This window comes from Lepisosteus platostomus, chromosome 6 (genome assembly GCF_059453375.1).
Source record: "Lepisosteus platostomus isolate fLepPlt1 chromosome 6, fLepPlt1.hap1, whole genome shotgun sequence".
Taxonomy (NCBI): Eukaryota; Metazoa; Chordata; class Actinopteri; order Semionotiformes; family Lepisosteidae; genus Lepisosteus; species Lepisosteus platostomus.
Genome location: NC_142616.1, coordinates 13,871,728 through 13,884,285, shown reverse-complemented (window position 1 = coordinate 13,884,285; position 12,558 = coordinate 13,871,728). Strand labels below are relative to the sequence as shown.

General features: G+C 49.2%; 1 protein-coding gene across 1 annotated transcript; it reads right to left on the bottom strand.

Annotated features, from left to right (window-relative positions):
- Positions 1 to 3,223: 3,223 nt before the first annotated feature.
- On the bottom strand, positions 3,224 to 7,919 carry LOC148660466 (uncharacterized). The gene is made up of 4 exons (XM_088637922.1): positions 7,439 to 7,919; positions 5,759 to 6,141; positions 4,842 to 5,222; positions 3,224 to 4,229 (listed from the first exon to the last, which is right to left on the bottom strand). The coding sequence occupies exons 1-4, from the start codon at positions 7,788 to 7,790 to the stop codon at positions 3,924 to 3,926; spliced, it is 1,422 nt and encodes a 473-aa protein (XP_088494048.1). The 5' UTR covers positions 7,791 to 7,919; the 3' UTR covers positions 3,224 to 3,923.
- Between the last annotated feature and the right edge of the window lie 4,639 nt (positions 7,920 to 12,558).

Sequence of the window (12,558 nt, the reverse complement as noted above, 5' to 3'; positions counted from 1 at the left end):
GGTCAGTGTGTCAGTGCATGGGTGTGTAACTGTGCTGGGTCAATGTATCAGTGGGTCAGTGTGTCAGTGGGTCCTGTGCTGGGTCAGTGTGTCAGTGCATGGGTGTGTAACTGTGTTGGGTCAATGTATCAGTGCGTCAGTGTGCAGGGTCAGTGTGTTAGTGCGTCAGTGTGTCACCATTCTGGGTCAGTGTGTCAGTGGGTCACTGTGTTGAGTCAGTGTGTCAGTGCATCAGTGTGTCACCGTGCTGGGTCAGTGTGTCAGTGGGCCACTGTGCTGTGTCAGGGTGTCAGTCGAACACAGTGCTTTGTCAGTGCATCTGTGGGTCACTGTGCTGTACAGGGAATCTGTTACTTGTCTCGGCTGCCCCAGGTTGCTAACAGACATGATGACAGGGGAGTTTTTTGGTGGCAGAGCTGTTTGTGGGACGGGTAAGATTTCAACACCATGGGACAGAGAGAATGAGATAGCATCAGCACAGAGGAGTGCAAGAGCCTTCCTGTGGGTTTGCACTGTACTGACAGACCTACACACAGGGGGACAGACAAAACAGCACTGTACTCCTCACACATCAACAGGTGCAGATCGGTGTCTAACTCAAGAGAGTTATAATCCACAGATTCTGGTAGCGTCGGTACTGACTCTCATTGGACACACTCTGATGGTGTTTCTATTGTTGCAGGCGATTTTAATCAGGGAAACCTTAAATAAGTTCTACCTAGCTACCACCAACATGTTGATTGCCCCACCAGAGGAAACAACACACTAGACCACATTTATACCTGCGCCTACAAAGCAGTACCTCACCCCTCTCTTGGACAACCGGACCACATCTCCCCGTTCCTACTCCCGGCCTACAGACAGCTTCTGAAACGCACCAAGGCTTCAGTTAGAACTGTAACAGCATGGACTGAGTGCACAGACTGGAGTGTGTTCAAAGATGCAGCCCCCCATGGATCCCACACCGATATCTGGAGACAGTATTACTGGAGACACTGTACACACACACCTGTACAGACTCTTACTGAAGACACTGTATATACACACACACACCTGTACAGACTCTAACTGGAGACACTGTATATACACATACCTGTACAGGCTCTTACTGGACACACTGTATACACACACACACACACACACACACACACACACACACACACACACACACACACACACACACACTTGTACAGACTCTCACTGGACACACTGTATACACACACACACCTGTACAGACTCTAACTGGAGTCACTGAATACACACACACACCTGTACAGGCTCTAACTGGAGACACTGTATATACACACACCTGTACAGACTCTTACTGGAGACGGTGTTTATACACAGTACAACTCCAGGATACCTCTTACTGGAGAATGGAAATAAAGCTGTCTTACTCTTGGCAGTGAGATGTTTGAATTTCAGTAATATGGCTCACAGTGGCGAGCTGCTGCAGATCAGTGTTTTGTGACACAGGGTTTATGAGAGTGTTTTTAACGATCCTGTGTGGGGCAATCTGTGGTCCCGGGACTGAAATTTGTCCACAGAATTAGGAAAGACACTACTGCTCCCCTCAGGGTGTTGCATAATCCTGAAAGAGAGCACAGAGAGAGCAGACAGGGGGAGAGAGACGAATCAGACTTCTCTCTGCCCCAGTACACTAAAACAGTCCCATTACAGTAGGAGCTACAGTCCCAGTACACTAGAACAGTCCCAGTATAGTAGAACAGTCCCATTACAATAGCAGCTACAGTCCCAGTACAGTAGAACAGTCCTGTTACAATAGGGGCTACAGTCCAGTACAGGAGAACAGTCCTGTTACAATAGGGGCTACAGTCCAGTACAGGAGAACAGTCCTATTAAAATAGCAGCTACAGTCCTGTTACAGTAGGAGCTACAGTCCCAGTACAGGAGAACAGTCCTGTTACAATAGGAGCTACAGTCCCAGTACAGGAGAACAGTCTGTTACAATAGGAGCTACAGTCCAGTACAGGAGAACAGTCTGTTACAATAGGAGCTACAGTCCCAGTACAGTAGAACAGTCCTGTTACAATAGGAGCTAAAGTCCAGTACAGGAGAACAGTCCTGCTCCAGTAGGAGTTACAGTGACTGCCTTAGTCATTCTGATGTTTGTGTCGCCACTCTGTGGCAACAGAAAGTTCCTGTTGTTCTTAGTAAACTGGAAATGAATGTTGAGGCAGGTTTCCCTGAAAACCCACACCTCCAAGAGTATTTTGCTGTCCGGACAGCTTGATAAACAGGCGAAGCCTGAAGAAATTAAGAACACGACTCAGCCTGACTAAAGTTTCTAAAAGTTTTTTTTTTTTTAAGAATGACTAAGCTTAAATTTGTTTTAAAAAAATACCTCTGAAATAAGAACCAGGGGTTTTACGGGTTTCGGAAGCCAAAGGTTTTTCAAACTTTTCAGCCCCTCGGTCCAATTACAGAAATCTAAAAACCGGAGGGCCCACCGCCGGGCCGTGACGTTGTCCCGAGCTGGAGCCGCCTCACCTGCCCGGCGACACACGGGGCTCTCGCGCGTGCGCCTGGCTCGCGCCTGAGGAGAGGGCGCGCAGAGCGACGCCTCAGCGAACCCGTTTATATTTTCAAATCGCGTTTTATTCCGTTTATTTTATATATATATACACATAGTTTTCTCCTCAGGCAACCTTTCGAAAACGCTGCAGGAAACACCGAGTCGTGACGGGAGCCACCTGGTGTGGAGAAGCTCAGACGGAGACACATCTCCAGAGCCCGATATTATTCTACCCGGCCTACTGGCGATGATGAGGTGTGCTAAACTCATCCAGCAGTCACTGAAGAAGGGGGAGAAATTACTCAAGAAATCGGTTTTTCTGTTCCAGGTAGTTCCGGAAACAAAGAGGCACCAGCGTCATAGTGTATCCCAATCCCTGAGGTTGTCTTTAATCCAAGTGAGAATTTCCTTACGCTGGTATCTGTCCTCCATCCAAGACCCGTTTAGGATTTTGCCATCAGCCCTCTGTAAACGGTGAGCGGTAGTTGTTACCTGATGTCCGGTCACTGGGGTGTGCGGCCGGATCTCTACAGAGAGACCCCTTCTCTCCGAGCAAGCGTTTGAGACGCTCATCCTCGGGGGTCTGTCCACAGCCTCACCACCCTCGCTAGCTGCGAACACACAGGCTGCAGGAGGTGGATTTCAAAGCTTCTGTGTGAAATTTAATAACTCACCGCAACACAGGGCTTAAGTTAAAAAAATAACTTTTTATCAACAATATTTCTCAATTCAGTTTCATCCAAAAAAAGCTTCAAATGTTCTCCCCCACCTGTTTGAATCAAGTCACAGAGACCTGTGTACATTTTTAAAGAGTACAAGATTTAAACGATGCAAAACCCCACACCATTCCTCACGAAGTGCAAAATAAAACAAATGGTACATCATTTTAAAGAGGAAAACATTAACAAGGCTTCGTCAGTTTCCGGAGAAGGTGAAGAACTGTGGTTCACCACTCCCTCCTGGGGGGCGCGGCAGAGGTCTGGGGCTGATCCCCCAGCAGTACCTGGGTAGTGTCGCACTACAAGACAGACACTGTGGGTTTCGAACACGGAGGAGGAGAACTTTTCAACTACAACAGCCAGCATCAAAAGTTGTCTGCCACATAAAAAGTAGGTATATTTCACACAAAGGTTACAAAATACAATATCACAACGTGACTCGTTGCTGAAGTTAAAAAAATAAAAACATTTAAGCACAAGATGTCATCATCCAGTGTCATCCAACAAAGCCTTACAAGTTCGCCGCCACTCCATGTACACACCCTTTAACTTGTTAAAAAAGTTACAACTATACAATAGACTACACCCACCCATCCACCCCCCAACACTTAAAGTCATAAAAATGGGTGTGTACTTAAAAAAAGGAAAAGACGTGAAAAGTGCAGAATTCACTTCCTGAAGGAAGCCGGGATCTGCAGCTCCTCTCCTCCCCACTGGGGGAGCGTGGCAGAGGCCTGGGGCTGGAGAGGAGCAGCGCTGCACTCGTAGCCGATGACTTTGCCGCTGTATCTAATGGGACCGTTCAGGCTGCCATACTTGAAGCGCCCAGCAGAAGGCAGCGCCCAGCTCTCCAGAGACCCAGCGGCCACATTCACACGGGAGGGATAACAGGGCTGAGAGGGGTAGTAGGGTGGTGGATTCTTCTTGAAATACCCCTGGTTCCCAAACCGGCTTGTGGAGTAAAAGCCCCGAAACTGAAAAAGATAAAGAACTGTTAATACAGACACACTGACTGGACACTCCAGTACATTAACACTGCACTGAGAGAGAGGGGTTCATACAGACACAGACTGGACACTCCAGTACATTAACACTGCACTGAGAGAGAGGGGTTCATACAGACACACTGACTGACTGGACACTCCAGTACATTAACACTGCACTGAGAGAGAGGGGTTCATACAGACACACTGACTGGACACTCCAGTACATTAACACTGCACTGAGAGAGAGGGGTTCATACAGACACAGACTGGACACTCCAGTACATTAACACTGCACTGAGAGAGAGGGGTTCATACAGACACACTGACTGACTGGACACTCCAGTACATTAACACTGCACTGAGAGAGAGGGGTTCATACAGACACACTGACTGACTGGACACTCCAGTACATTAACACTGCACTGAGAGAGAGGGGTTCATACAGACACACTGACTGGACACTCCAGTACATTAACACTGCACTGAGAGAGAGGGGTTCATACAGACACAGACTGGACACTACAGTACAGACTCTCTCATCCAGACACAAAAGTCACACAGCCAGGCTGATTCATCAAGAAACACAGAGCTGGGGCTTACCTGCGGTGGAATATAGGGATACGCAGAGCTGGGGCTTTCTGAGATACGAGGTGGAATACTGGGATAACAACAGCTGGGGTTTACCAAGACCTGAGGTGAAATATTGGGGTACACAGAACTGGAGCTTTCCAGGGGCTGATGTGGAATACTGGAGTAAGGACAGGTGGGATCTGTCAACATCTGAGGTGAAATATCAGGGTACACAGAGCTGAGGCTTTCTGAGGTCTGTGGAGAAATCTTAGGGTACACAGAGCTTGGCCCTTTTGATGCCTGAGCTTGAATACTGGGATAGACAGAACTGAGGACCAGCTCCCCCCCACTGGTCATTTTCTTCTGCAGCCTCTTTTCTCTCATCCTGCGGTTCTGAAACCAGGACTTAACCTGCAAACACACACACACAGAGGGTGATAGGGTGCTCTGTACTGGTCTGTCACACAGACACACAGACAGGGTGCCCTGTTCTGGTCTATCACACACAGACACAGACAGGGGGTGACGGGGTGCCCTGTACTGGTCTATCACACACAAACAGACAGACAGGAGGTGATAGGGTGTGACAGACCAGTACAGAGCACCCCGTCACCCCCTGTCTGTGTCTATGTGTGACAGACCAGTACAGAGCACATAGACACACAGACAGGGTGCCCTGTACTGGTCTATCACACACAGACACAGACAGGGGGTGACGGGGTGCTCTGTACTGGTCTCACACATACACACAGACAGGAGGTGACAGGGTGCCCTGTACTGGTCTGTTACAGACAGACACAGACAGGGGGTGACGGGGTGCTATGTACTGGTCTCACACACATACACACAGACAGACAGGGTGCTCTGTACTGGTCTCACACACATACACACAGACAGACGGAGGGTGACAGGGTGCTCTGTACTGGGGGATGGAGTGACTCCGTTACCTGTTTGTAAGACAGTCCGATCTTGTCAGCCAGGCTCTTCATCTCTGCTGGAGTGAGGTACATCTTGATCATGTAGCACTCGCACAGCACCATGACCTGTCTCTCCGAGTAGGCCATGCGGAGTCTGTGGGAGCGTTTCCCGGCCGCCAGAGCCGGGCCTGGCTCCAGCAGAGCCCCCTGCTCCCCTACACCTTCAGCCTGGCTGCTGGACGCGGGCTCAGCCCAGGCAATCTCAGCCGGGCTGCAGGGCGCGGGCTCGGCGCAGGCAGTCTCAGCCGGGCTGCAGGGCGCGGGCTCGGCGCAGGCAGTCTCAGCCGGGCTGCAGGGCGCAGGAGGGGGCCTCAGGGCGTAGCTCTCGTCGGTGCTGGGCGAGCTCCAGGAGTCTGGGACACAGAGAGTGGAGGAGAGGGTCAGGGTCAGTGTCCACACGGAGCCTGCAGGGACCCTCTCCCCTGTCCCAGGGGGGCCTTGGACCAACTAGTCCAGGGGTCTTCAGCCCCATTCCTGGGGAGACCCATAATAAACAGCTGGATCAGGGATCCCCAGGACACATAAAAGCAATGTAAATAGACACACAATCGTCTAAAGTGACGGATTCATTCCAACTGGAGACAAAGAGTTATCGGCCCTCTCTCTGTTCCCACTGAGTTCTCTTACTATCCTACTACATACTTTTTGTCAAATTGCCCGTCTCCTCTCTGTCCCCCAAGCCCACCTACGCTCTGGGGGTGACAGGGCCTTCTCCTGCTGCGCTGCAGAGCTCTGGAACTGTCTCCCCAGGGGTATCGGAGAGTCACCTTCCCTAAACCCCTTCAAATCCAGACTCAAAACCTTCTTCTTCCTCCTGCTGTATTCCAAACCCTTATTGTGATCGTGTAGTCCTGCTGTCTGTCTCTCTTCTCATTGTGCGTTTCTGACTGTAAAGCGCTTTGAGAAACCACTTCTCCAAGATCGAAATGAAAGTTTTACATTTGGGATTGTTGTGCTTCTCCCTACGGGCACGGGGGGGGAGGGGGTTGGGCGCCAGACTCCACACTGTCCGCATCAAGGAGTGGCGGCAGCCGAGCCTCCGCGTAACGGAAAGAGACGAAGAAGACAGGGAAAAACAGGAAAAGAGAGAGAGATGGACGCATCGCCACCTGATCCCTCCGAGGACGGCGTGAGGTACCGCGGCGTGGAAAACGCACGCACCCCGTGTCCAGCAGGAGGACAGGCGCTGCAGGTGGGTGAATCCACGAACTGACCCACACAGCGAGACAGAAAGCTATCGCTGCGCTGTGGAGATGCGGGATTGCTTCCCGATAAAACCGGTTTAATCGGCCGCGCACGGTCCAGTTAGTTCGGTTTCCCTCAAAAGACTGACGCCGACCTGCAAACTAGAGGCCGCAGCGCTTTTCACACGCACAGCTACATCGTGCGACTTTTACGCGAAAATCCGGCGCTTTCAAATACAAAACCAACTCGGGCAAGAAAGACACGCAGCCGGTGAAGGCGGCAGAGAAAGTCTGAGAAACGCGTCTCCCTGCTTTTCCACGCCGCCGGCAGTGCGGATAAACAACCGTGTCTCTGGGAACCGCCGGAGACCCAGACTCGGAAAACACGCGTGTACAGAAACACTCAGATGCGAATAAAAAGTGACAATACGGGATATTAGAGAGAAAGGGCTCGCCGGGGACTCACCGGGGGTGCTGGGCTCCGTCTCGCTGGAGGAGTCGCTCGGGGATCCAGCCAGCGGGACCCCGGGAACACGGGTGGCGTCCTGAGGCAGGGCATTCTGGGGTGCCGTCGGCGGGACGTCTAGGAAGAGGCCGTCCGAGCCGGAGGGGGTGAAGCCGGTGCCGCTCCAGCCCAAGGACGGGTGATTCTGGACGGGCGGCGGCGGGTAGGTCATGCCGTAAGCGTAGGTGTGATAGGCGGAGCTGTAGTTCGGCAGCGAGTTCCATTCCTCCATTTCTCCCGGTTCCGTCGAAAAACCGAAACTTGATTTTTTTTTTGTTAGTTTGTTATACAAATTAGTCGAATCTGCCGTCATTAACCGCCTCTTCGTCTCGGTGTCCTCGGAAAGCAGAGACAGGCGGGGAGCAGCCGTGGTGTCAAAGGCGACTCCGGGTTCGTTCCGACAGCACTGCGGTGGCCGGCGGCGCCGCGGGTGTTTAAGGGCCGAGGCGGCGTGCGGGGCCTGCGGGGGAGGGGGGGTTGTCTGTGTGCGCGTTACCTGTCATCATTTTGGATTTGACCGAGGGTGGTAGATGACCACACCTCCGAACCACACCCACACTTGCGCCACGGCGTCGCTGGGTCCCTGCATTGAGCCTCAGTCAGATTAAAGAGCTCTGAATTGGTTCAGAAATTCGTGTCGCTTGGCACCATTTAGTTTGAAGATGTGGAAAAGAGGTTGAAAGAAATATTGTTGCTTGTAAAAGCAAACTCCAGTTTGAAGCATAGGTATTAATACAAATAGAGCAGAATCAACAATGACTTTTATTAAGCAAAGTGTGTTATCGAATGCCTTTCTTGTTATCAGGTGCCTTTCGAATGGGCAGTGTTTCACCATTTCACAGCCTGGGGGTCACACAGTAGTATCCCTGCACAGAGACATAACTGGGGCTCACAGTCTTAGTGTGGGACTCTCCCTTCAGACCAAAGAGACTCAGTTCCTCCAGGCTGTCAGTGTGGGACACTCCCTTCAGACTAAAGAGACTCAGTTCCTCCAGGCTGTCAGTGTGGGACACTCCCTTCATACAAAAGAGACTCAATTATTCCTGCCTGTCAGTGTGGGGAACCCACTTCAGACTAAAGATAAACTAAAGTTTTCTGACCCATCTAATTAGGTATCATCTGCAGAACTGACTAGTTCACCTGTGAACCTGACTAGTTCACCAGCTCACTAGTTTGCAGTTGACTCAAGTTGCTGGTGTGTAGGGTCTGAACAGTGGGAATGTTTCCCGCTGTTCTCAGACAGGGAGTCCTGCGTTGGGTAGATACTGGGGGCTCTGCTCTGCAGAATCGGGGGTGACGACGGGGGAATAATCTCAGCTGGACGTGCTGTGGGTGAGACCGGCTGCCCTGGAGCCTCTCAGTGCTGATGTCTGACCAGGCCTGTATTTTCTGCAATGATAATCGTGACATATTTTACATGGTGAATGTGAAATAATGTTTTTGTGTAAATGTCCTGTTAATTGTAGATATATCCATGTGTGAATTTACGCACATAGTTTTAAAATCTAGTTTTTTTGTTGTTTTAATACAGTTTGTGAATCTAATGTTGACGTAAATATGTTGCAGGTGAAATGCAAGTTATATTGTAGTTGAACTGGGTTAAATAAACATGTACTGTGCTCACAGGACTGGAGAGGGTCCGCGTTTGCATCCCCAGAGGAAAAACAAACAGACAGAGAGCGCGCGTATCACGGCAGCAGGGTGGGGAGATCGGCCCGCGGGTCCGCGGGGCGGGAGGCTGGGAATCTAAAGGACAGCTGGAGGAAAGGAGGAGAGATTACGGGGAACAGAGAGGAAGTGGAGGGGCGATACCGGATTGGGGTTGGGAAAACTTGTGGAGGGGCTGCAACACCGTTCAAGGCAAACACATTCCTTCTGCAACGAGAAGAAACCGGGGATCTGCGGATCGCAGCGGAGAGGGCAGCGAGCTTCCCGATCGTCAGAGGTTGTGAGTAAACCCGCCGGCTCACAGCTGGCAGCGCTGGACACGGGAGGCATATTATTTTCCCTGGACTGCTTGATTTGTGTGAGTAGGGACTTAAATCTGTTTTACCGTATTAATAATAATAATAATAATAATAATAATAATAATAATAATAATAAACTTTATTTTATATAGCGCCTTTAAAGGCGGCTTCTCACAGTGCTTTATAGAGTGGATTATCACGGACGAGCGTGTTTTTTTGGTCTGACTTGACTTTCACTGTCCAGTATTAACAAAACACGTTTCTTTGGAACAAAGATAGTTTGTGACATAACACAAGTTGGGGACGTCAGCCTTTCTCCCCTCCACAAGCGCACCCACAAATTTAGTTTTGGTTTGGTTTAAGAGACTGAGTGCATTCCTTTATGGTAAATGTTTGTTTTTTTATGGGGGGGGGGGTCTCTAATGGTTATTTATATATGTTGTTGGGTTTGGGAACTTGCACAGTGTAACGTGGTCCATACGTGTTTTTGAAGTTTGTATTACAGAAAGTAAGGAGGTTGTTTGTTGATTTGTAATATACCGCACAGTAGAGGGTAAAACTGGGCGCACACACCTGAGGTCGGGTGGAGTCATCCTGTGATCAGTCGTAGAATTACGGTTGAAATTCCTGAGAAGCCTGATACGGTTACAGATTGATTCATAGGCTGTTGCAGGTGGAGGCACTGCCAAATTAAAGTTTCATTTTTTTGTGCGATTGACTGAAGTGGACCACAGCATCTGCCACATTAAGAGCCATGTATTGTGCCATGTATTATATACTATTATTATATTATGTACTGTCTGAGTTTAATTTTATACCTCCGGTTATGGTAACATGAATATTCTGCAACACTGTAATTCATTGATCACCTCAATGAAGTGCTTTCAATCTGACAGGTGGAGAGAGAGTGCCCCCTACTGGTGCTTTCCAGGACCAGCTTTAACATTCAGAGTTCTGATGTGACCTGGCTAAGGAGAAAAGCAGCTCAATTAATAATTTTTAATTAAATCTCAAACAATAAAGTTTAAAAAATAAAATGGGAAAAATAATGTTGATTATCCAAACCTGTACGTTTCCACTTCTATGTGAGACCCACTGGAAGCATCGTTTTCAGATTAAAAACAATTTGAATGGAAAGACTGTCTGATTAATGATTAAAGACATGTCTCTGTGCGCTCCCCTGCCTGTCTGTCTGCCCTCTGCAGAGACAGGGGGCACTGTGCAACAGGTTGGGGGCTGGTCAAACTGTCTTGGGAGCTCTGTGTTCTTGGAATTTTGGTGGGCTTTCCTCTCTCTTCAGTACAGTCCTGTTACAATAGGAGCTACAGTCCAGTACAATAGAACAGTCCTGTTACAATAGGAGCTACAGTCCAGTACAGGAGAACAGTCTGTTACAATAGGAGCTACAGTCCAGTACAGGAGAACAGTCTGTTACAATAGGAGCTACAGTCCAGTACAGTAGAACAGGCTGTTACAATAGGAGCTACAGTCCCAGTACAGGAGAACAGTCTGTTACAATAGGAGCTACAGTCCAGTACAGGAGAACAGTCCAGTTACAATAGGAGCTACAGTCCAGTACAGGAGAACAGTCCTGTTACAATAGGAGCTACAGTCCAGTACAGTAGAACAGTCCTGTTACAATAGGAGCCACAGTCCAGTACAGGAGAACAGTCCTGTTACAATAGGAGCTACAGTCCCAGTACAGTAGACCAGTCCTGTTACAATAGGAGCTACAGTCCAGTACAGTAGAACAGTCCTGTTACAATAGGAGCTACAGTCCAGTACAGGAGAACAGTCCTGTTACAATAGGAGCTACAGTCCAGTACAGTAGAACAGTCTGTTACAATAGGAGCTACAGTCCCAGTACAGTAGACCAGTCCTGTTACAATAGGAGCTACAGTCCAGTACAGTAGAACAGTCCTGTTACAATAGGGGCTACAGTCCAGTACAGTAGACCAGTCCTGTTACAATAGCAGCTACAGTCCAGTACAGGAGAACAGTCCCGAAACAATAGGAGCTACAGTCCCAGTGCAATAGAACAGTCCAGTTACAATAGGAGCTACAGTCCCAGTACAGTAGAACAGTCCTGTTACAATAGGGGCTACAGTCCAGTACAGTAGACCAGTCCTGTTACAATAGGAGCTACAGTTCAGTACAGGAGAACAGTCCCGAAACAATAGGAGCTACAGTCCCAGTGCAATAGACCAGTCCCGTTACAATAGGAGCTACAGTCCAGTACAGGAGAACAGTCTGTTACAATAGGAGCTACAGTCCAGTACAGTAGACCAGTCCTGTTACAATAGGAGCTACAGTCCAGTACAGGAGAACAGTCCCGAAACAATAGGAGCTACAGTCCCAGTGCAATAGAACAGTCCAGTTACAATAGGAGCTACAGTCCCAGTACAGTAGAACAGTCCTGTTACAATAGGAGCTACAGTCCAGTACAGGAGAACAGTCTGTTACAATAGGAGCTACAGTCCAGTACAGTAGAACAGTCCTGTTACAATAGGGGCTACAGTCCAGTACAGTAGACCAGTCCTGTTACAATAGCAGCTACAGTCCAGTACAGGAGAACAGTCCCGAAACAATAGGAGCTACAGTCCCAGTGCAATAGAACAGTCCAGTTACAATAGGAGCTACAGTCCCAGTACAGTAGAACAGTCCTGTTACAATAGGGGCTACAGTCCAGTACAGTAGACCAGTCCTGTTACAATAGGAGCTACAGTTCAGTACAGGAGAACAGTCCCGAAACAATAGGAGCTACAGTCCCAGTGCAATAGACCAGTCCCGTTACAATAGGAGCTACAGTCCAGTACAGGAGAACAGTCCTGTTACAATAGGAGCTGCAGTCCCAGTACAGGAGAACAGTCCTGTTACAATAGGAGCTACAGTCCAGTACAGGAGAACAGTCCTGTTACAATAGGAGCTACAGTCCAGTACAGTAGACCAGTCTGTTACAATAGGAGCTACAGTCCAGTACTGGAGAACAGTCCTGTTACAATAGGAGCTACAGTCCAGTACAGGAGAACAGTCCCATTACAAGAGGGTCTACAGTCCAGTACAGTAGACCAGTCCTGTTACAATAGGGGCTACAGTCCAGTACAGTAGAACAGT

What these genes read in the sequence shown, in the direction of transcription:
- LOC148660466 (XM_088637922.1), bottom strand. Translation starts at nt 7,790, where the DNA reads ATGACGGCAGATTCGACTAATTTGTATAACAAACTAACAAAAAAAAAA. An exon ending in GACGGAGCCCAGCACCCCCG is followed by an intron (nt 6,142 to 7,438) that starts GTGAGTCCCCGG and finishes TCTGTGTCCCAG; the next exon opens with ACTCCTGGAGCTCGCCCAGC. An exon ending in TCGGACTGTCTTACAAACAG is followed by an intron (nt 5,223 to 5,758) that starts GTAACGGAGTCA and finishes GTGTGTTTGCAG; the next exon opens with GTTAAGTCCTGGTTTCAGAA.